A 25,484-nucleotide genomic window follows, 5' to 3' on the forward strand; every position below is an offset into this window, starting at 1 on the left:
TACCCTAACTACCTTTCACTTCCACGCTCACACCATCCATCTCTCACTCTCTTTCTCCAGCTCTCACTTCATCTCTCCCCTCCGCTCCATGTCTGTTCCCTGCTTTTTCATGTTCCCTCCTTCCCTTTCCCTCTATCGCTCTCTGTCTTTCTTTCTTTCTCTCTGTCTATCTGTTTCACACAATCCGTCTTTTTTTTCACCCCCCTCACTCTCTCCATCTCCTCGTATTTCCCTCTCTCTTACCTCCTCTCTCCCTCTTTGTCTCTGTCTCTGTCTGAGCTGCGCTTCTTGATTGTTGTCAGGCGTCCTTTGTCTTCAAAGTGATTCACATCATATCCTTCTCATTTTCCACCTCTCAAGCAAAACACTGTTTTATTCATCAGCCCAGCTACTATTTTCTAATAAATGGAATAAAGTATACGCCTAAATACACAGCATGAAATGAATGTTATTTTTCTGCTTCACCCTGATACATTTTCCATAACATCCATCTATGATTCAAGTGTAGCAGAGGGAAACGGTAATCAGTAAAACATGATTAAAAGGTAGAAAATGCAGCTTGTATAGTTTGCTGGGAAAATAACCTGCTTTGACAGAGGAGAGAATCTTTGTTTGCTCTTTCTCTGCAGTTAATCAATAGACAGCCTGAAGGCCATTTACAAACTTCTGTTCTGAATGGCAGAGTTGGTAGAAAAAGCCGATAAATTCGCAGCTCTTTAAAAAAAAAAGTCTACATTACTGGGGGAATACACAGAAAAGGTCACTAACCTTACCCCTGAGAAGCTATTAACATTTTAAAGTGTGTTTGAGTCATCTCTTCTGTGTGTCTTCTCCAGGCGCTTATAGGCCTACACTCAACACACACACACTGGGGATATGTTACAGTGGTATGAAGAAGCAATATATTGAGCTGGATTCTAAGTGATGTTGGTTCTAGTGTGGACATTGGAATGTTGGTCGCATGCTGAAGTTGTTTTCTGGAACTGGAATGACAGGTAGTCTAGCCATTAGAACATTGGGTCTTTAACCGAAAGGTTGCTGGTTTGAGTCCCTGCCCCAACAAGGTGAAATATCTGGCTATGTGCCCTTGAGCAAGGCACCTAATTGCTCCAGGGTCCCCTTTGATAATGGCAGAGCCTGGCCGTGACCCCACTCTCTGAGTTGGGATATGCAAAAAGAAGATATCCAATCCACATGTGTATTTATACACACTTGTACATGTGTGAAATAGGCCAAATATAAGCACCCGCCAAATGATTAATATAAGTCTTCCTACAGTATTTCAGGCATGCTGTTGATTGGCAATGTAGTATTTGTATGCTGGTCATCATGCTTCTCAGTACACAGGGATGTTGTTGCCACAATACAGGAAATTGTGGGGGAAACCACTTTCAATTTTCAGTGATTCCATGTGTAAAAATCCCTGACGTAATCTCTGATTCTGTGATCTCAAAATAAATCTAAATAAGCCATTTTACATCGGTTACATATGTATGGGAAAAGATGCCTCATATGTGATTACCTATGTGTTTCCTGAACAGACGAGTTTCTGGTAAATTGTATTATACTATAGATAGGAATTATTCTTCAGGTTATGGGTTTCGAACCTCAGGTTTCTCTATCCGTTTTCTCCCTTCAGTTTCACACTAACTAGGTAGTGGCTGGTTCTCACTCTCTTCTCGTGTGTGTGTGTGTGTGTGTGTGTGTCTCAGCCTAGCGTTTGGGAACTGTAATGGTCTCACGGTGGTGGACTTCCTTCAGAAGACGATCCTGATGTGTATGGGCACGCTGGACCTGTATGGAGCCGCGGACCCCTACCAACGACTCACACGCTCTCCACGTAAGAACAGACAGTCCACCTCAGGTAGGGGAACACCCACACCCCGTGTTCCACCCACACACACACACACACACACACACATACATACAAACTCATATGCACATTAACATAAACACATGTATTGGTATGTTTGCACATACAGTGCATTCGCAAAGCATTCAGGCCCCTTGTCTTTTTCAACATCTTTTACCTTACTGCCTTGTTCTAAAATGGATAAAATATATATTTTTTCTCGTCAATCTACACACAATACCCCATAATGATGAAGCAAAACAGGATTTTAGAAATGTTTGCAGATGTATAAAAAAAACAGAATATTTACTTAACTTAAGTATTCAGACCCTTTGCTATGAGACTCGAAATTGAGCTCAGGGGCATCCTGTTTCCATTGATCATTCTTGAGATGTTTCTACAACTTGATTGGAGTCCACCTGTGGTAAATTCAATTGATTGGACGTGATTTGGAAAGGCAGACACCTGTCTAGATAAGGTCCCACAGTTGAAAGTGCATGTCATAGCAAAAACCAAGCCATGAGGTTGAAGGAATTATCAGTAGAGCTCCGAGACAGGATTGTGTTGAGGCACAGACCTGGGGAAGGGTACCAAAATATTTTTGCAGCTTTGAAGGTCCCCAAGAACACAGTGGCCTCCATCATTCTTAAATGGAAGAAGTTTGGAATCACTAAGACTCTTCCTAGAATCTGTCTGCCCGGCCAAACTGAGCAATTGGAGAGAAGGGCCTTGGTCAGGGACGTGACCAAGAACCCAATGGTCACTCTGACAGAGCTCCAGAGTTCCTCTGTGGAGATGGGAGAACTTTCCAGAAGGACAACCATCTCTGCAGCACTCCACCAATCAGGCCTTTATGGTAGAGTGGCCAGACAGAAGCCACTCCTCAGTAAAAGGCACATGACAGCCCGCTTGGAGTTTGCCAAAAGGCACCTAAAGGACTCTCAGACCATGAGAAACAAGATTCTCTGGTCTGATGAAACCAAGATTGATCTCTTTGGCCTGAATGCCAAGCATCACATCTGGAGGAAACCTGGCACCATCCTTACGGTGAAGCATGATGGTGGTAGCGTCATGCTGTGGGGATGTTTTTCAGCGGCAGGGACTGGAAGACTAGTCAGGATCGAGGGAAAGATGAACGGAGCAAAGTACAGAGAGATCCTTGATGAAAACATGCTCCAGAGCACTCAGGACCTCAGACTGGTGAGAAGGTTCACCTTCCAACAGGACAACAACCCTAAGCACACAGTCAAGACAACGCAGGAATGGCTTCGAGAAAGTCTCTGAATGTCCTTGAGTGGGCCAGCCAGAGCCCAGACTTGAACTCGATCGAACATCTCTGGAGGGACCTGAAAATAGCTGTGTAGCGATGCTCCCCATCCAACCTGACAGAGCTTGAGAGGATCTGCAGAGAAGAATGGGAGGCTTGTAGCATCATACCCAAGAAGTCTCAAGGCTGTAATCGCTGCCAAAGGTGCTTCAACAAAGTATTGAGTAAAGGGTCTGAATACTTATGTAACGTAACAAAATGTGTAAAAGGTCAAGGGGTCTGAATACTTTCCGAATGCACTGTATCAACAATTCTCTCTCTCTTTGTCTCTGTCTGTCGCTCTCTCTCTCACCTTTTCTTTTGCATCCGTTACGACCTTAGTCTCCAATTCTGTCTCTCTATCTTATCTCATCTGTCCATTCTTTCTCGTTCCTGTATCTTTTCCTAACCTCTCTGTGTCCCTACAGTACAGAGATACATACATACAGTACATATGCAACATAAAAAACACACACAACTGTTCACAAACAGCCACGTGAGGTGCATGTGACAGGCTGCATTCTGCGGTGGCATCATGTGCATGTTGTGATTCTTTCTGTTAGTCCGGCTTGAGCACTACTCTAAGATAAGAGTCACAGAAGCTTTCCTGAGACTGACACCCTTCTGAGTACTACTAATCTGGACTGGTGCTGGTACACCCTGTGACTACATCACTCCTCCTAGCCCCCTCCACCCTCCCACTACACACACATGCGTATGCACATGCCTGCAGGCCCACAGACAAACACACATGCAGTGCTCTCGCTGTCTGTCCATTTTCTAAGGGAAACCCACAAGAACTTAAAAGTAGAGAAAAGGTTGAGAATAACTTCGGAGGCATAACCTTTGTATTATTTTCTGAAGGACAGTTTAATGTACGTTTTAAACCCTCCTCGCGATCTCGGAAAGGTTTTTTATCTTGTAAAAACTCCCACAAGTAAACCTGAAGAAGCCTTCCATGTATTCAGGACTTTGTTTGGCAGCGGTAGAGGTAGGAGGAGGATGACTCTGGGCTTTGAGTCCTTCTTTCCTTTGGTATTTCGCAAGCGCTTTTATAGAGCGACGGGACTATTCACATCGCCTTCTCTGCTTCAGTGAAGTCTCCCAGGGTAGCCTCAGTCAGATCAATCAGTCTCTTTTAGAAGAGAGAAAAGAGAGAGGTAGAAAGGGATGCTCTCGCCCCTGAAGTTGCTACTTTTCTCCTTTTCGGTAATGGCCAGCTTAACTCTGTTCACGTTGCTTATCTGCCTATTTAAATAAAGGTTAAAAAATCAAAACATGTAAAAACTGAGTATGTTGTCCTTTAGCTGTTGTCCCTACCACATATCTATGTGAATCGGACTATATATGTTTTCATCTCACATAAGTAGACGTTTTAGTGTTGGTTTTATTGCGGTATTGCACTTTTCTTACACTCAATTCCAATTGATAAACAATGCTTTTCCAGAAATACAATTGTACATCAACTTTGCCCAATCAGCAAGTTGCACAAGTAATGCTAATTGGACATTGGGAAGGTGGACTGGGTTTGTCCTTATTTTCCCCCATACTACTAGGTTTCTGTCTATTCCTGTACAATGCTTTTTCATTTTGGGATAAGTAGGATCAGTTACTGTTTGGGGTTGGAACCTGGGTTGCTCTGTTCTCCTTTACACTAACTGTGTTGCTGCTTGCCTTCACTTTATTTTTCACTCTGGGCCTTTTGTGTTCTTCTCTCTCTCCCTCCTCCTCATCCCTCCCTTTTGGTGACTGTGGCTGCTGGTGTGGGCATGTGGGCCTGCCTGCAGACTTTTGCATGCGTGGCCTGTCTCACTTTTATTCAGATTCAAAGAAAAGGATCCGTACGTCCTATCAGAGTAAGTCAGGCCATCCTCAAGGCAAGGAGACTGGGGAGGGAGACAAGGGGACAAGGGAAGAAGGGACCAAGGGAACAGAGAAGCAAGAGGATTATGGCACGGGGACGTACTAGAGAGATGATTGGAATGACATTGATTGTTGCTGAAACAGCTCTGAAACAAATCCCAGTGGCACAGCCGTTATTGAATCAAATGCCAGTGCTTTATCAAAACCTATGAATTATTTAATCATATTCCAGTTATGTCAATATAGTATGTCCTTTTGCCAAGGGTCCCCTTTTATGAAGTGACTAAATGTCAAAAAGCCAAGACGCTGTATACATTGTAGATGCAGCACAGAGATTTGCGTGAGTAAACTTTCAATCATGACATAGATATCCAGACATCATATAACTACTATGTGGACTTTTCATAGCTGAGTAAAAAAAAAAAAATCTTTATTTAATAAATTATTTGAGACACTTAATCAAAGTTGACTTTGTTTTATGTCACAACTTCAAGAACCAAGCATTCATTTGATGAATTACTTCAAATTAAACATTTCAGGCTTTTGTTTCCCTATAGTTGATCAGAGTCAAAAATGTATTGAAACATTGGAGCTGAGTTTTGTCCCAGCACAGTTACTCAGTTAGAACAGTGCAATTTTTCAGAATTTCAAGACATTTAACTTAATGTTTCGGTAAAAGACTAAAGTTTAGATTTGACATGAGATTTTTGGTTTCATTAGATTTAAGATCAACTTGGTCACACTGCGACAAGGTCTTTGTCTCTTTATTTTTCGTGTGTATCTGTTTGAATGAGGCTTGTGCTGCATACAGTATGTTTTAATACATTTGTCATTACTTTAACGTTCCGATATCAATCATAGGGCAATGTAGGCCCACCCCTCTAAGCCTGGTTCCTCTCTAAGATTCTTCCTAGGTTCCTGCATTATAAGGAGTTTTTCCTAGCCGCTGTGCATCTGCCTCTGCATTGCTTGCTCTTTGGGGTTATAGGCTGGGTATCTGTAAAGTACTTTGTGACAAGTGCTGATGTAAAAATGGCTTTATAAAATCAATGTGATTCATTGAAGAGCAAACAATGAAAATGATTGAGTTGGGTTAATATCTGATGCGTTGACATTACAGGCCTCAGGCTGAATACTCAGCCAAACTCTGCAGTGCAGGCCTCATATCATGTGGTGTTCATTGCCATACATGCTGATAGTGAACTAAGCTGATCCTGAGCTTCAACACAAGACGAAAATTATTCACTTTGAACTTTTAGCTATAGCTATATTGAGATTTGTTGCCTCTGTAGACCATGGTATAATTAAAGAAACGAAAGATGGGACTACTTCAGAGGTGTCCAATTTCTATATATCTGAAATTGACGTACGCCAGAGAATGCCCTTCTAGCCAATCAGAATCCAGTATTAAACAATGCTGTGGTATAAATGATCATCATGTATATGGGAAAACTTCCTGAATCTTGTGTGTTGCGTCAGGATCAGAGTGGTCCGCCTCAGCAACAGACAACGTTATGCTACTGATAACTGTATGTTGTATCTCCATGGCAACAGATGCTGTTAAGGCACTGTCAACTGTCTGTTATATCACCATGCTTTCTTTATATGACCATGACTGAAGAGTCTCTCTTTATCCCACATCCTTCTCCTCCTCTTCCTCCTGTTGGAATCTGATTGGCTGCGACAGGCCTTACAGAACTCTCCGATAACCAGGTATCCATGGACATGGAGAGAAGCAAGTCACCCACCTCAGGTAACGCCACACACACACACTCTCTCCACCCAACTCACTTCACAGGATTGTTACATCTGATCAAAGCTGAAGGTCGTACTGGGATACCGGTCGGTTTCAGCAAGAACCTAGCCTTGGGGTATGGACTCTGTACCTGTCACTGGGGTACGGACACTTTACCTTTGGGGCATCGCTTTAACTTGAAGTGAATGGTAACTGTATTAACATATCACCCTGGAGGATACTTGTTAAAGTGTTCCCAGCAAGCACATAACGAACCATATGTTTCTTAGAGCTCGGTGAGAGCGTGGTTATTTAGCATTCTATGGTTAACCTTGCCACAACTTTCTTGGAATGGTGCAGGATAGTTGCATTCCTTTGGAACATTATCAGCACATTTAACCCTTTGACGCGTACGATCACATATTTGTGATCATTGTTCAGTGGTCCCTGCAGCATCGCAACGCAAATATGTGATTGGGACAGTAGCAACAGAACGTATGATGCAACAAACGCCTCTAAACAGCATTGTTGTCTGAAAAGCATCTAAACAATGTTTTATACTGATGGGAAATAAATGGTCTTCATAACTTTATTCCTCAATTTCACCTTTTATTGTAAAAGATAAATGTGACCTTCATCATCCAAGCATCAGATGAACCGCATCCACAACCAAACTCGTTCCATAAACCAGTCTAAATAACAGGTGGAGCTGACAAAAAAAAGAAAACACAAGTTAGCAACCTAACAGCTAAGCTAACAGCAGCTAAATTCTTTATGACGGCAGCCATGTTTCTTTATGTTTGACAAGCGGAAACTCCCTAATCCCAGAATGCCATTCACTATAAGACGCAAATTAACAACGTGTCACGCCCTGACCTTAGAGTTCCTTTTTATGTCTCTATTTTGGTTTGGTCAGGGCGTGAGTTGGGATGGGCATTCTATGTTCCCTATCTATATTTTGTATTTCTTTGGTTTTTGGCCTGGTATGGTTCTCAATCAGGGACAGCTGTCTATCGTTGTCTCTGATTGGGAGCCATACTTAGGCAGCCCCTTTTTCCACCTGTCTTTTGTGGGAAGTTGTTTTTGCATTGCTGTGAGAAGCCTGCGAAACTGTTCGTTCATTGTGTTGCTTCTTGTTTTGGTTTTTGCTGGTTCACCGTTTATATTAAAGTATGATGAACCCAACCCACGCTGCGCCTTGGTCTCATTCCAACAACGGACGTTACAGAACTTCACACCACAAGAAGACAAAGCAGCGGGGTAAGGAGCTGGAGAGGAGCTATCTAGAGTCATGGACTTGGGAAGAGATTCTGGACGGACAGGGACCCTGGAGACAAGCGGGAGAATATTGTCGCCCGCCGGAGGAGATAGAGGCAGCGAAGGCAGAACGGCGTTTCTGGGAGGATCGGCTGGCACGGCAAGAGGAGGCTGAGAGGCAGCCCCCCCAAAAAAATGTGGGGGGGGGGCAGACGGGGAGATTGGCTAAGTCAGACAATAGACCTGAGCCAACTCCTCGTGCTTATTATGGGGAGCGTTTGGCGTGGAGAGCACCGTGCTATGCTGAAGTGCGCACGGTCTCGCCTATCCGCACGCACAGTCCGGTGCGGTCGATACCAGCCCCCAGCTAGTGCCGTGCTAGAGTGGGCATCCAGCCAGGAAGGAGTATGCCTGCGCAGCACATCTGGCCACCAGTGCGTCTCCTAGGCCCAGGCTACCCTGCGCCTGCTCTATGCACGGCAGCCATCAGTCCTCAGCACAGCCCAGTTCGCCCTGTGTCAGCACTCCGCCCGTGCAGGGCTACAGTTACAACCCAGCCAGGACGGGTTGTGCAGGCTGTGCGCTCCAGACCTCCAGTACGTCTTCGAGATCCGGTCTATCCTGTGCCTGCTCCCAGAGCCAGGCCTCCTGCATGTCTCCCCAGCCTGGTGAATCCTGTGCCTGCTCCCAGAGCCAGGCCTACTGCAAGTCCCGCCAGTCCGGAGCCGCCCGCCAGTCCGGAGCCGCCAGAGCCGCCCACCAGTCCGGAGCCGCCAGAGCCGCCCGCCAGTCCGGAGCTCCCAGAGTCGCCCTCCAGTCCGGGGCCCGCTGCGAGGGTCCCCAGTCCGGGGTCGGCGGCGAGGGACCCCGCTCTAGAGGCGCCACCAAAGTGGGGTGAGCCAGTGGTGGAGCGGGGTCTGCGTCCCGCCCCTGAGCCGCCACCGCGGATAGATGCCCACCCGGACCCTCCCCTATAGGTTTAGGTTTTGCGGCCGGAGTCCGCACCTTGGGGGGGGGTACTGTCACGCCCTGACCTTAGAGTTCCTTTTTATGTCTATTTTGGTTTGGTCAGGGCGTGAGTTGGGGTGGGCATTCTATGTTCCCTATCTATGTTTTGTATTTCTTTGGTTTTTGGCCTGGTATGGTTCTCAATCAGGGACAGCTGTCTATCGTTGTCTCTGATTGGGAGCCGTACTTAGGTAGCCCTTTTTCCACCTGTCTTTTGTGGGAAGTTGTTTTTGCATTGCTGTGAGAAGCCTGCGAAACTGTTCGTTCATTGTGTTGCTTCTTGTTTTGGTTTTTGCTGGTTCACCGTTTATATTAAAGTATGATGAACCCAACCCACGCTGCGCCTTGGTCTCATTCCAACAACGGACGTTACACAACGTCTAAGTCAGAGATGGCTGTGCTCATTGCCTGAAAAATATGAACTTAGTTTGGCAACTTTTCAGCATATTGCAAATCTTCGATGTACTTGTTACAGTGTATACAAGAACCGTAGCACATGACTTGACAAGTCGTTTACAGTTTTTGACAAATCACAAAGCAAAATAAAATGTTATATTCTCACAGAGCATCACCCCAAATACAAGCCTACTGCCTAGCCTAACTGTAATGTGAAAGCTAAACAGGGTTGCCAGATATGGATGAAATAATTTTATGGGGGCTTTGTGGGGGGGGGGTTCATTTAATTTGTGGAGGGTTTTCAAGTCTATGGGGGGTAGAAATGGGGGAAGATATCATCAGGGGAGATGATGCAGGAAATATTACTATTATGTAGGATTTATCAATAAATGGGGGCAAACACAGGAGAAGTTTCTAAGCTAAAAAAAATAAATAATAAACCAGGAAAGGGGAATCTGAGCTGGCAACCCTGAGGTACCTTAGTTACAATCTGATGCCGCGTTCAAAACACCTGGGAACTAGGAAGTTGGAAATCTCAGACTTCCGACTTTAGTGTGTTCAAGACAACTGGGAACTCAGAAAAAAACAAGCTCCGACTGGGGAAAAATTTATTTGAACGGTCATCTAACTCGAAATTCGAACTCGGGAATTCCGTCCATTTTCTCGAGTTCCAATTTTCCGACCTGAATATCACTGATGTCATGATTTGACCTCGTATATTTCAGAGTTCCCAGTTGCACCATAAATCACGTAACCTTCCCTTCACCTTGTTCTGTTATAACATCTTTGGTCTGACAGACACTTACGTGACAACCAGAATGCATTGTATGATGTCAACAAACATGGGAAATAGCTTTGCATTAGCTATTTCAACCTTCACAAAAGTATTTTACATATGTGTCCATTACAAACTACGCAAGAATCGGAATGCATGATTTTTCACCAGTACTTGAAAACGTGAATAAAACAGTAAATACATTATGCTCCATACATACAGTATGCTACAGTAGAAACGACAACACCATATGCAGAAAATAAGCACGTACTTTGATAGGAACGCACACATGTCCAAAGTTATTATTTGTAAGGGAATCAACAATAAAGGCAATGAGGGGCAGCCAGAAAATGTGCCGTAGGAAAAAGTTTGTGCAAGGCCTGTTCACACTAGATATGGGCAAATGTCTGGATACTTGATCTGGGGAAACACTGGGGAAGTGCTTGGGCTCTCCTCGAAGAGAGAAGTTTGTCTGGCTCAGTAAAGCCTCAAACATAAATTGTCTGCAACAGTGAAATGGGCTAACTCTTATGTGAATTAATGAGGATGCGGAACACACCTCAATTCAAACTGTTTGAAAATAAAACTTGTTAGAAAATAATTTGAAATTGACAAGTTGAAACATAGCCTATAGATCATTATCAGACAGCGTGCCTTGGTTTGCGTGCTGCGCGCATAAAAAAAACTGTTAGAGAGATATTTGGAACTCACAGTGAAAAGGTTAATGAGTGCTTGTTTCCTTTGAAATGGTTTTTATTTGAATAGGTACAAATGAACAGCATTGTGTGAGTTAAAAAAATGGCATGCTCGCTCCCTCCTGGTGGCGCAGTGGACTAATACCATGGATAGAGAACTGGAGAGTATAGTTTAATGCCTAAGGAAAATCATGTGTCCTCTCTCAGCTTGGAGTAAAACAAGTTAACTCAAAATAAGCTATCATTGTTATTAAAGGCATTATTGAAACATTGAGTGAACATTTTAAGGAAGTTAATCAAAAACTTCCAAATAACCTAGAATTTCTATTCTCTGGGCGTTAATAAAATCTCCCATGATAACTTTCAAGGAGCCACAGTAAAAAGATACAGTACCAGTCAAAGGTTTGGACACACCTACTCATTCCAGGGGTTTTCTTTATTTGGACTATTTTCTACATTGTAGAATAATAGTGTATGTTCCCACAACTTCAAAGGAACCAACTGTGCTAGTTGGGTTAGCTTTCTTGCTACGTTGTTGTTAGTATTTTCATGGGTCTATTTAGGAAACAGATACTGTATCATCCCTGCAGTTGTTGAGGAAAAGTACATATTGTGTGTGTGTGTGTGTGTGTGTGTGTGTGTGTGTGTGTGTGTGTGTGTGTGTGTGTGTGTGTGTGTGTGTGTGTGTGTGTGTGTGTGTGTGTGTGTGTGTGTGTAATGCATTTTGGCACCTTTTAGGGCTTTTTGCACCATTACCAGGGATATATGAGAGAGAGAATTGTATTTGGTACAAGTCATTCTCTAAGCTCTAGACCTCAGCTGAATCTGGTAATGAATGGTCTGGCTATTGAACAAGTTGAGGAGACTAAATTACCTGGTGTTACCTTAGATTGTAAACTGTCATGGTCAAAACATATAGATTCAATGGTTGTAAAGATGGGAAGAAGTCTGTCCGCAATAAAGAGATGCTCTGCTTTTTTGACACCACACTCCAAAAAGCAAGTCCTGCAGGGTCTAGTTTTGTCTTATCTTGATCATTGTCCAGCCATGTGGTCAAGTGCTGCAAAGAAAGACCTAGGTAAGCTGCAGCTGGCCCAGAACAGAGCAGCACATCTTGCTTTTCGTTGTAATCAGAGGGATAATATAAATATTATGCATGTCAGTCTCTCTTGGTTAAGAGTTAAGGAGAGACTTACTGCATCGCTTCTTCGTTTAATAAGAAACATTATTGTGTTGAACATTTACACACAGCTTTGACACACACACTTACCCCACCAGACATACCACCAAGGGTCTTTTCACAGTCCCCAAATCCAGAACAAATTCAAGAAATCAAACAGTAAAGTATTCAGACAACTTGACTTTTTAAACATGTTGTTACATTACAGTCTTATTCTAAAATGGATTCAATACAAAAACAATCCTCAGCAATCGACACACAATACCCCATAATGACAAAGAGAAAACAGGTTTTTACAAATGGTTGCTAATTTACTTAAGTATTCAGACCCCTTGCTATGAGACTCGAAATTGAGCTCAGGTGATTCCTGTTTTCATTGATCATCCTGGAGATGTTTCTACAACTTGATTGGAGTCCACCTGTGGTAAATTCAACTTATTGGACATGATTTGGAAAGGCACCACCTTTTTATATAAGGCCCCACAGTTGACAATGCATGTCAGAGCAAAAACCAAGCCATGAAGTCTAAGGAATTGTCTGTAGAGCTCTGAGACAGGATCGTGCCAAGGCACAGACCTTGGGAAGGGTACCAAAAAAGAACAGTGTTTTCCATCATTCTTAAATCCAAGAAGTTTGGAACCACCAAGAATCTTCCTAGAGCTTGCCGCACCTGGCCAAACTGAGCAATCAGGGGAGAAGGGCCTTGGTCAGGGACGTGACCAAGAACCCGATGGTCACTCTGACACTCTGACAGAGCTCCACAGTTCCTCTGTGGAGATGGGAGAACCTTCCAAAAGGACAACCATCTCTGCAGCACTCCACCAATCAGGCCTTTATGGTAGAGTGGCCAGACGGAAGCCACTCCTCAGTAAAAGGCACATGACAGCCCGCTTGGAGTTTGCCAAAAGGCACCTAAAGGACTCTCAGACCATGAGAAACAAGATTCACTGGTCTGATGAAAACAAGATTGAACTCTTTTGCCTGAACGCCAAGTGTCACATCTGGAGGAAACCTGGCACCATCCCTACGGTGAAGCATGGGGGTGGCAGGATCATACTACGAGGGTGTTTTTCAGCGGCAGGGACTGGGAGACTAGTCAGGATTGAGGGAAAGATGAACGGAGCAAAGTACAGAGAGATCCTTGATGAAAACATGCTCCAGAGCACTCAGGACCTCAGACTGGGGCGAAGGTTTACCTTCCATCAGGACCACAACCCTGAGCACACAGTCAAGACAACGCAGGAGTGGCTTCGGGAAAGTCTCTGAATATTCTTGAGTGTCCCAGTCAGAGCCCAGACTTGAACCCAGTCGAACATCTCTGGAGAGACCTGAAAATAGCTGTGCAGCAATGCTTCCCATCCAACCAGACAGAGCTTGAGAAGATCTGCAGAGAAGAATGGGAGAAACTCCCCAAATACACGTGTGCCAAGCTTGTAGCATCATACCCAAGAAGACTCGAGGTGTTAATTGCTGCCGAAGGTGCTTCAACAAAGTACTGAGTAAAGGGTCTTCTGTAATTTAATTTCTGTAATTTAATTTTAATAAATTAGCAAAAATGTCTAAAAACCTGTTTTTGCTTGGCCATTATAAAAAAAAAAAGAAAAAAAAAAGATTGAATTAATTTAGAGTAAGGCTTTAACCTAACAAAATGTGGAAAAAGTCAAAGGTCTGAATACTTTCCGAAGGCACTGTGGACATATATAGAGCCATTATTGCATGGAGCTCCTTTCCATCTCATATTGCTCAAATCAAACGCAGACCTGGTTTAAAAAAACTACTTTTCACGGCTCAATGCCTCTCCCCTATTTGACCTTGATATTTTGTGTGTACAGTGGGGGAAAAAAGTATTTGATCCCCTGCTGATTTTGTAAATTTGCCCACTGACAAAGAAATGGTCAGCCTATAATTTTAATGGTAGGTTTATTTGAACAGTGAGAGACAGAATAACAACAAAAATATCCAGAAAAACGCATGTCAAAAATGTTATAAAGTGATTTGCATTTTAATGAGGGAAATAAGTATTTGACCCCCTCTCAATCAGAAAGATTTCTGGCTCCCAGGTCTCTTTTTTACAGGTAACGAGCTGAGATTAGGAGCACACTCTTAAAGAGAGTGCTCCTAACCACAGCTTGTTACCTGTAAAAAAGACACCTGTCCACAGAAGCAATCAATCAATCAGATTCTAAACTCTCCACCATGGCCAAGACCAAAGAGCTCTCCAAGGATGTCAGGGACAAGATTGTAGACCTACACAAGGCTGGAATGGGCTACAAGACCATTGCCAAGCAGCTTGGTGAGAAGGTGACATCATTTGGTGCGATTATTCGCAAATGGAAGAAACACAAAAGAACTGTCAATATCCCTCGGCCCGGGGCTCCATGCAAGATCTCACCCCATGGAGATGCAATGATCATGAGAAAGGTGAGGAATCAGCCCAGAACTACACGGGAGGATCTTGTCAATGATCTCAAGGCAGCTGGGACCATTGTCACCAAGAAAACAATTGGTAACACACTACGCCGTGAAGGACTCAAATTCTGCAGCGCCCGCAAGGTCCCCCTGCTCAAGAATACATATACATGCTCGTCTGAAGTTTGCCAATGAACATCTGAATGATTCAGAGGACAACTGGTGAAAGTTTTGTGGTCAGATGAGCCCAAAATGGAGCTCTTTGACATCAACTCAACTCGCCGTGTTTGGAGGAGGAGGAATGCTGCCTATGACCCCAAGAACACCATCTCCACCGTCAAACATGGAGGTGGAAACATTATGCTTTGGGGGTGTTTTTCTGCTAAGGGGACATGACAACTTCACCGCATCAAAGGGACGATGGACGGGGCCATGTACCGTCAAATCTTGGGTGAGTACCTCCTTCCCTTAGCCAGGGCATTGAAAATGGGTCGTGGATGGGTATTCCAGCATGACAATGACCCAAAACACACGGCCAAGGCAACAAAGGAGTGCCTCAAAAAGAAGCACATTAAGGTCCTGGAGTGGCCTAGCCAGTCTCCAGACCTTAATCCCATAGAAAATCTGTGGAGGGAGCTGAAGGTTCGAGTTGCCAAACGTCAGCCTCGAAACCTTAATGACTTGAAGATCTGCAAATAGGAGTGGGACAAAATCCCTCCTGAGATGTGTGGCCAACTACAAGAAACGTCTGACCTCTGTGATTGCCAACAAGGGTTTTGCCACCAAGTACTAAGTCATGTTTTGCAGAGGGGTCAAATACTTATTTCCCTCAATAAAATGCAAATCATTTCATAACATTTTTGACATGCGTTTTTCTGGATTCTTTTGTTGTTATTCTGTCTCTCACTGTTCAAGTAAACCTACAATTAAAATTATAGACTGATCATTTCTTTGTAAGTGGGAAAACGTACAAAATCAGCAGGGGATCAAATACTTTTTTCCCTCACTGTATGTATTGATATGTAGTGTGTGTTCTGTTTTTTAAATGTATGTAGCATAGCACCTCGTATTATCGTTATATTCAACAGCATTCAAGAAATATATTATCTTCAACAGTGTTATCTTGTGATCAAGCATCAATGTTTTGTAATTATTAGTGTCGTAAAAATGTTAGCTAACGGGTTAGCAATTAGCACGTTTGACATTTCTGTGGAAATACTACAACTATCCGCTTTTTGATAAGTGGTTTAGCAAAAAAAATACGTCTCGTATTATCGGCGTACGGTCCCGAGTTATTGGCCACCTTACTATTTTGTTCAATTACAAGTTATATCCGTTTAATTTTGTTCAAAAAAGAGACACCAACCTCGTATCCGAAGTGTTTACTAGATAGTTGACTAGTTGGCTAGCCTTCCAGTAAAAAAAAAAAAAGACTTGCCTGTCAACTTTTCATTGCGTAGCCCGGTGTGCCCTCCAGTAGACTCTTAACAATGGTTCTTCACCAACATCTTCTTCTGTGTTGGAACCAAATAATGTCTCATTATTTGTTTTACAGATTAATCTTATGTTTTGAGAAAGTAGATAACAGTTTAATACTAACATATAAATGAGTATGAATAATTTAGGTAAAAAGTTGGATGTTAAATTATGTGTGATCTGTCGCTCAGTCGAATTTTACAATATACAGCATGTCCCACAAAGTGTGTGGTTGTGTGTGTGTGTGTGTATATATATATATATATATATATATATATATATATATATATATATATATATATATATATATATATATATATATATATACACACACACACACACAACCACACACTTTGTGGGACATGCTGTATATTGTAAAATATATATATATAACTCAGCAAAAAATGAAATTTCCTCTCACTGTCAACTGCGTTTATTTTCAGCAAACGTAATGTGTAAATTTTTGTATGAACATAACAAGATTCAACAACTGAGACATAAACTGAACAAGCTCCACAGACATGTAACTAACACAAATGGAATAATGTGTCCCTGAACAAAGGGTGGGTTCAAAATCAAAAGTAACAGTAACAGTCAGTATCTGGTGTGGCCACCAGCTCCATTAAGTACTGCAGTGCATCTCCTCATCATGAACTGCACCAGATTTGCCAGTTCTTGCTGTGAGATGTTACCCTACTCTTCCACCAAGGCACCAGCAAGTTCCTGGACATTTCTGGGGGGAATGGCCGTAGCCCTCACCCTCTGATCCAACAGGTCCCAGACGTGCTCAATGGGATTGAGATCCGGGCTCTTCCCTGGCCATGGCAGAACACTGACATTCCTGTCTTGCGGGAAATTACACACAGAACGAGCAGTATGGCTGGTGGCAGTGTCATGCTGGAGGGTCATGTCAGGATGAGCCTGCAGGAAGGGTACCCCATGAGGGAAGAGGATGTCTTCCTTGTAACGCACAGCGTTGAGATTGTTGCAATGACAACAAGCTCAGTCCGATGATGCTGTGACACACCGCACCAGACCATGATGGACCCCCCCACCTCCAAATCAATCCCACTCCAGAGTACAGACCTCAGTGTAACGCTCATTCCTTCGACGATAAACGTGAATCCGACCATCACCCCTGGTGAGACAAAACCATGACTCGTCAGTGAAGAGCACTTTTTGCCAGTCCTGTCTGGTCCAGCGATGGTGGGTTTGTGCCCATAGGCGACATTGTTGCCGGTGATGTCTGGTGAGGACGTGCCTTACAACAGGCCTACAAGCCCTCAGTCCAGCCTCTCTCAGCCTATTGCGGACAGTAGGAGCACTGATGAAGGGATTGTGCGTTCCTGGTGTAACTCGGGAAGTTGTTGTTGCCATCCTGTACCTGTCCCGCAGGTGTGATGTTTTGATGTACCAATCCTGTGCAGGTGTTGTTACACGTGGTATGCCACTGCGAGGATGATCAGCTGTCCGTCCTGTCTCCCTGTAGCTCTGTCTTAAATCAAATCAAATCAAATGTATTTATATAGCCCTTCTTACATCAGCTGATATCTCAAAGTGCTGTACAGAAACCCAGCCTAAAACCCCAAACAGCAAGTAATGCAGGTGTAGAAGCACGGTGACTAGGAAAAACTCCCTAGAAAGGCCAAAACCTAGGAAGAAACCTAGAGAGGAACCAGGCTATGAGGGGTGGCCAGTCCTCTTCTGGCTGTGCCGGGAGGAGATTATAACAGAACATGGCCAAGATGTTCAAATGTTCATAAATGACCAGCATGGTCAAATAATAATAATCACAGTAGTTGTCGAGGGTGCAACAAGTCAGCACCTCAAGAGTAAATGTCAGTTGGCTTTTCATAGCCGATGATTGAGAGTATCTCTACCGCACCTGCTGTCTCTAGAGAGTTGAAAACAGCAGGTCTGGGACAGGTAGCACGTCCGGTGAACAGATCAGGGTTCCATAGCCGCAGGCAGAATAGTTGAAACTGGAGCAGCAGCACGGCCAGGTGGACTAGGGACAGGAAGGAGTCATCATGCCAGGTAGTCCTGAGGCATGGTCCTAGGGCTCAGGTCCTCCGAGAGAAAGAAAGAAAGAGAGAATTAGAGAGAGCGTACTTAAATTCACACAGGACACTGGATAAGACAGGAGAAATACTCCAGATATAACAGACTGACCCTAGCCCCCCGACACATAAACTACTGCAGCATAAATACTGGAGGCTGAGACAGGAGGGGTCAGGAGACACTGTGGCACCATCCGATGATTTCCCCCGGACAGGGCCAAACAGGCAGGATATAACCCCACCCACTTTGCCAAAGCACAGCCCCCAAACCACTACAGGGATATCTTCAACCACCAACTTACCATCCTGAGACAAGGCCGAGTATAGCCCACAAAGATCTCCGCCACGGCACAACCCAAGGGGGGGCGCAAACCCAGACAGGAAGACCACGTCAGTGACTCAACCCACTCAAGTGACGCACCCCTCGTAGGGACGGCATAGAAGAACACCAAGTAAGCCAGTGACTCAGCCCCTGTAATAGGGTTAGAGGCAGAGAATCCCAGTGGAGAGAGGGGAACCGGCCAGGCAGAGACAGCAAGGGCGGTTCGTTGCTCCAGAGCCTTTCCGTTCACCTTCACACTCCTGGGCCAGACTATACTTAATCATAGGACCTACTGAAGAGATAAGTCTTCAGTAAAGACTTAAAGGTTGAGACCGAGTCTGCGTCTCTCACATGGGTAGGCAGACCATTCCATAAAAATGGAGCTCTATAGGAGAAAGCCCTGCCTCCAGCTGTTTGCTTAGAAATTCTAGGGACAATTAGGAGGCCTGCGTCTTGTGACCGTAGCGTATGTGTAGGTATGTACGGCAGGACCAAATCGGAAAGATAGGTAGGAGCAAGCCCATGTAATGCTTTGTAGGTTAGCAGTAAAACCTTGAAATCAGCCCTTGCCTTAACAGGAAGCCAGTGTAGGGAGGCTAGCACTGGATTAATATGATCAAATTTGTTGGTTCTAGTCAGGATTCTAGCAGTGCTTTACCCGGGTAGCCGGAAAGTAGAGCATTGCAGTAGTCCAACCTAGAAGTAACAAAAGCATGGATAGATTTTTCTGCATCCTTTTTGGACAGAAAGTTTCACGCAGATGAGCAGGGACCCTGGGAATCTTTCTTTTGGTGTTTTTCAGAGTCAGTAGAAAGGCCTCTTTAGTGTCCTAAGTTTTCATAACTATGACCTTAATTGCCTACCGTCTGTAAGCTGTTAGTGTCTTAACGACTGTTCCACAGGTGCATGTTCATTAATAGTTTATGGTTCATTGAACAAGCATGGGAAACAGTGTTTAAACCCTTTACAATGAAGATCTGTGAAGTTATTTTGATTTTTACAAATTATCTTTGAAAGACAGGGTCCTGAAAAGGGATGTTACTTTTTTTGCTGAGTTTAAATAGTTTTGAGAATGACACAAATATTAATTTTCACAAAGTCCGCTGCCTCAGTTTGTATGATGTCAATTTGCATATACTCCAGAATGTTATGAAGAGTAATCAGATGAATTGCAATTAATTGCAAAGTCCCTCTTTGCCATGCAAATGAACTGAATCCCCCCAAAAATTCCACTGCATTTCAGCCTTGCCACAAAAGGACTCGCTGACATCATATCAGTGATTCTCTCGTTAACACAGGTGTGAGTGTTGACGAAGACAAAGCTGGAGATCACTCTGTCATGCTGATTGAGTACGAATAACAGACTGGAAGATTCAAAAGGAGGGTGGTGCTTGGAATCATTGTTCTTCCTCTGTCAACCATGGTTACCTGCAAGGAAACACATGCCATCATCATTGCTTTGCACAAAAAGGGCTTCACAGGCAAGGATATTGCTGCCAGTAAGATTGCACCTAAATCAACCATTTATTGGATCATCATGAACTTCAACGAGAGTGGTTCAATTGTCATGAAAAAGCCTTCAGGGTGCCCAAGAAAGTCCAGCAATCGCGAGGACCATCTCCTAAAGCTGATTCAGCTGCAGGATCGGGGCACCACCAGTGCAGAGCTTGCTCAGGAATGGCAGCAGGCAGGTGTGAGTGCATCTGCACGCACAGTGAGACAAAGACTTTTGGAGGATGGCCTGGTTTCAAGAAGGGCAGCAAAGAAGCCACTTCTCTCCAGGAAAAACATCAGGGACAGTCTGATATTCTGCAAAAGGTCCAGGGATTGGACTGCTGAGGACTGGGGTAAAGTAATTTTCTCTGATGAATCCCCTTTCCGATTGTTTGGGGCATCCGGAAAAAAGCTTGTCCAGAGAAGACAATGTGAGCGCTACCATCAGTCCTGTGTCATGCCAACAGTAAAGCATCCTGAGATCATTCATGTGTGGGGTTGCTTCTCAGCCAAGGGAGTAGGCTCACTCACAATTCTGCCTAAGAACACAGCCATGAATAAGGAATGGTACCAACACATCCTCCGAGAGCAACTTCTCCCAATCATCCAGGAACAGTTTGGTGACGAACAATGCCTTTTCCAGCATGATGGAGCACCTTGCCATAAGGCAAAAGTGATAACTAAGTGGCTCGGGGAACAAAACATCGATATTTTGGGTCCATGGCCAGGAAACTCCCCAGACCTTAATCCCATTGAGAACTTGTGGTCAATCCTCAAAAGAGGCGGGTGGACAAACAAAAACCCACAAATTCTGACAAACTCCAAGCATTGATTATGCAAGAATGGGCTGCCATCAGTCAGGATGTGGCCCAGAAGTTAATTGACAGCATGCCAGGGCGGATTGCAGAGGTCTTGAAAAAGAAGGGTCAACACTGCAAATATTGACTCTTTGCATCAACTTCATGTAATTGTCAGTAAAAGCCTTTGACACTTATGAAATGCTTGTAATTATACTTCAGTATTCCATAGTAACATCTGACAAAAATATCTAAAGACACTGAAGCAGCAAACTTTGTGGAAATTAATATTTGTGTCATTCTCAAAACTTTTGGCCACGACTGTGTGTGTGTGTATGTGTATGTGTGTATATATATATATATATATATATATATATATATATATATATATATTACTTTATATATTACTTTATTGAAAACTCTCAAAACCTAACTTAACTTGCATAAACTGCAATGAAAATCGGTGGTCAGCTGGCTAGAAAGGCAAAACGTACCATTATTTTCCAGGCCATTTAAATGTTGAGCTCGAAGTGATTTAACCCTCCAAGCACTAGAGAGTGTCTGAAGTTAAGGGGAGTTCGATGTTGGGGGAAAATTAGTTTGTTCTGTTCTTGTTGATTAATGTTCTGTTTTGTGTCATGTTTTATGTTTTGTGAGGACCCCAGGAAGAGTAGCTGCTGCTTTCGCAACAGCTAATGGGGATCCTAATACAATGCCAAATACCCACAGTTGTGTCCAGTTGGCTGGATGTCCTTTGGGTGGTGGGCCATTCTTGATACACAAAGGAAACTGTTGCGCGTGAAAAACTCATCAGCATTGCAGTTCTTGACACAAACCGGTGCGCCTGGCACCTACTATCATACCCCGTTCAAAATCACTTACATTTTTTGTCTTGCTCATTCACCCTCTGAATGGCACACATACACAATCCATGTCTTAATTGTCTCAAGGCTTAAAAATCCTCCTTTAACCTGTCTCCTCTCCTTCATGTGCACTGATTGAAGAGGATTTAACAAGTGACATCAATAAGGGATCATGGCTATCACCTGGTCAGTCTATATCATGGAAAGAGCTTTTGTATACTCCGTGTGTGTGTATATATATATATATATAATTAGAGAGCGAGATATACAATTAGAGAGAGCAGTGGCCTGCAGGTTTGCTAGATGGATGTGTTAGAGCGAGTAGGTCGGCCAGTGAGGGAGTTTGCTCGAGGCCAGATGCACCAGACTGTTCTTAGATCAGAGAATTGGCTTTCATGCTGATGTGTGTGTGTGTGTGTGTGTGTGTGTGTGTGTGTGTGTGTGTGTGTGTGTGTGTGACAGAGTTACATTTTTCCCACTGCCCTTCTCCTCCTCTCTATCTCTCCCCTCCCTTTCTCCTCTCTCTGCTCAGACCAAACAAGCTGTGCCTGAGAATGAGCATTGAGAAGGAGTTGGGGCTAAATGTTTAATATTTGTATTTATCACACTGAAAAAGGAGGATAGCAAACACCGAGCGGTTGCCTGCAGCTGCTGGTTAGAGAGAGAGGAGGTGGAGACAGAGAGCGAGATATGTAGATGAAGAGAGAGAGAGAGTGAGGGGAGAGAGAGAGAGTAGTTCTGCTGTTAGACTAATATGTGTGTGTGATGGGAATACAATGCCAGCCATGCTGTTAGACCTGCTGTGTTCTCTAGGCTTTGGTTTCTATACAGCCTGGCTTTAAACTTGATGTAAGGCCATCTTTATATCACTGGGAGTGTGTGTACGTACATGCGTCTGAGTGTGTTTGCGTTAATTACTTTTTTTTTTTTTTACATAGCCTAAGATAGCAGATTCTCAGCAACTTAAGTTTAGACGAATGTTCTTCTTCTGTGTAAGTATTTGCTTCGTATTTGAATCATCACAGAGCTATCATAACCTAAAAATAATGTTCTCACCAGACCCCAGACATTAAATCTAGAACGGAATGTATGGAAGGGGGCTGATTTATGGTGTCAACAATGACCCGTTATGTCTGTTACGGTGATGTCACTGTGTTTGATGTGCTCCTCTTAGGAGCGCCACACATTAGTCTGTCTGCGCGGGTCACTTAGTGCTGACGCGGCGACAAGGGACGGAGGAAAAAGTGTCAATTGGCATGTACTCAAGCAGACAGCTATTTAACCAGTCTTATTTTGCAGGAAGCAAGAATGCACTTGAACTCTTAAACCTGTCAGTGGAGCGTGAATAACTTGAAATGCTTTGTATGTGTATGGCGTTTGGGAAATGGAAAGAATTCGGGGGAAAAAGAGAATGATGGGAGGTGGTGTGTGTGTGGGGGGGGAGTGAGGGATGTTTGTGAAAGCACAGCCATTCTGAAGAAAAACTTTTCCGACAGACTTTTCCCCTGACAGGGATTGATGAGGCCTCATTTGTTTTTCCTGACGTCATCTTTTCTGCCCGTTATTTACACACTTATTTCCAGAGGCGAATCTAAACTCCGGAGCATGTTGTTGTGAATATTTAATGAGTCCATAAAAAAAAATAAAAAAATCCCTGTTTGGAGACGTATGCTTTTGGAAATCAATTTGCCATAAGTGTCTGCATTATGAATGAACATGGCTTCTATTTCGGAGGAAGTAGGACCAGTAAATGTAAGGCCTTGCACAAGGCTCTCTTTCACTCTCCCTCCCTCTCTCTCTCACTCTCTTTCTCTCTCTCCCTCACTCTCTTTCTCTCTCTCTCTCTCTCTCTCGCGCTCTCTCTTTCCATCTTTCTCTCTCTTTCTCTCTCTCCCCCCGCTCCTTCTCACGATCCCTCTCCCTCTCTCTCTTTCTCTATCTTTCCATCTCTCTCTCTCTCTCTCTCTCTCTCTCTCGCCCTGACTGCAGTTTCTCTTGGGTCTATAGGATCTTAGACCTGGCTGACCCTGCCATGTATACACAAGTCTCCTGAGGATACAGTGTTGGTGGTATGCCGTTAGAAGGAATGAATACCAATGTGCATAGCTATGTGGAATATGTCAGGGTAGCCTATCTATTATCTGGTCCCATCCCTTTTATTGATTGCAGAGATGAGAAAAGCGAGACAGGTGGAGAGCGAGTTGGAAGAGAGATGGAGAGGATGTGATGTGTGACTGTGTGGTATTTACAAAGGTGCAGAGAAAAGGAATGATGAAGACGTGTGTAAAGAATGCCACAGGTATGGATGGAGAAAAAGCGGTGGGAAACATAGGGGATATCAGAGGTAGGAAGGAAGAGATGGACAGATGAAAGGCAGAGTCTCCATCCTGAGACAGAGGGCTCATGGTGAGTTTCTGTCGTCATTATTCTCCCAAGCAGCTCTGAGGCGATTAGTGACCTGAGCCTGGCTGGCTCTGGCTGTCCCCCTGCCCTGACACCCCAGTCCTGCTGTGACCACCACTGGCCAAACCCAGACTCGGCAGGCAGCCTATTAACTATCCACCATCACCCGTCTCACCTCTCCTCTCTCTCACTCCCTCCTTCCTACTTCTGTCTCACCTCTCCACACCGGGAAACATCCTCCTTTTTCCCCCCGTTAGGCCCCGTAATTGGCCCCTGTTCGTCTTTGAAGCCATATCCTCCTTTCCGTTGTTGTTTGTTTACTTTGTTACTGTCTCTTGTTGCGTCTGGGTTTCTGCTCATGATGGCGGCTGCTGTGGCTGATGGTAGTCTAGGCCCTGTAGTCTGGGGCGAGACGCGAGTTGTGAGGTTGGGCAAAATAAGTGGAAATGCCAGAGAGTGGCTCTGACCAAGCAGGATACATTTAGAGGCAAAGCGAGGCTCCAGGAGAAGAGAGGTGATGGAGCTGTCCCTGAGCTTGCAGGCTGGCTGTTTAAACGGGAGCTTAAAGGAGAGCGGGGAGATGAAGCCACCTGCCTGGGCTGGATGTGGCAGCTCTTATCTCCTGTAATGAGCAGAGTGGCTGGGATTAAACGTACTTACTGTTCACCACACACCAGCACACCAAGTTTGATACCTCATTTAGTCTGTGTTATGTCACAAGGAATCTAACGAGAATTTGAAATCGAGTTTGAGAGGTGCTAGAGAGCAAATTATACAGTACAGTAAGGAAGCACATGTTGTTAGCCAAGTCTGGAATCAATACCTCAAGAACACTCTCTCATCCTGAATTCTGTTGGAAGGGTGCTGGGTTGTTTTGACCGGAGTGTGGACTGGACTGGACAACCGGCTGTGGGGAAAGTCCTAGCATAAATGTTAACGACAGGTGTTACTTTACCTGTATCATCAATTGACAACATTTCATTGAGTTGCAGTGATTTGTGATGGTGAGTCGTGATAGTAGTTGTAGACATAGTAGTCATTGTAGTAGCAGTATTAGTCACTGTTTTTGTTGTTGTGGTTGTGTTTGCATGGTAGTCTTACCTTGACCTTATCGTACACGCTTGTATTGGTATCTTCAGAATCAACTGATATTATGTACCTGCTTGTCTTTATCCCAATTCACCCATGTTGTTTTGTTTTCTCCCTCCTGAAAAGTGTGTGTTCTGTTGCATCTCCTATTCCAGTTCCCTACCCAAGCTCCCTTCACTATGACCCTCGCTCCATGCCTGAGCCTGTGGCCAGTCTGAGAGCCAGCCACTGCAGTCCAGTCTTTTACTTACTGGACAATGGTAAGAGGATGGACCACAACCCAGGGAAACCTGTCCCTCTCACGTCCCATCGCTGGGGGAGTGTGCGTGGGTGGGGGAGTGTGCGTGGGTGGGTGGGTGGGTGAGTGGGTGGAGGGAGGATGGTTTGTGGGTGGGTTTGTGGGTGTGGGGTGTTGCATGGTAGCATATGGAGTGCGTTCCTATGCTTGTCTGTTCCAACTTTCAACATTGTGATTCATGCATCTGTGAGCTGAAGATTTACAGC

General features: G+C 44.2%; 1 protein-coding gene across 4 annotated transcripts in view; it reads left to right on the top strand.

Annotated features, from left to right (window-relative positions):
• stxbp5l (syntaxin binding protein 5L) overlaps window positions 1-25,484 on the top strand; it is a 234,287-nt gene that overhangs the window by 179,512 nt on the left and 29,291 nt on the right. Inside the window, exons 18-21 of one of the 4 annotated variants that reach the window (XM_045704491.2) lie at window positions 1,713-1,864; window positions 4,946-5,014; window positions 6,709-6,774; window positions 25,136-25,240. In XM_045704491.2, the coding sequence (XP_045560447.1) occupies window positions 1,713-1,864; window positions 4,946-5,014; window positions 6,709-6,774; window positions 25,136-25,240 (392 nt within the window). The remainder of the gene's footprint in view (window positions 1-1,712; window positions 1,865-4,945; window positions 5,015-6,708; window positions 6,775-25,135; window positions 25,241-25,484) is intronic. The other 3 variants (XM_014164005.3, XM_082967014.1, XM_014164007.3) reach the window with 3 other exon arrangements.

The sequence above is a fragment of the Salmo salar genome, chromosome 21, assembly GCF_965601325.2.
Source record: "Salmo salar chromosome 21, fSalSal1, whole genome shotgun sequence".
NCBI classification, from domain to species: domain Eukaryota; kingdom Metazoa; phylum Chordata; class Actinopteri; order Salmoniformes; family Salmonidae; genus Salmo; species Salmo salar.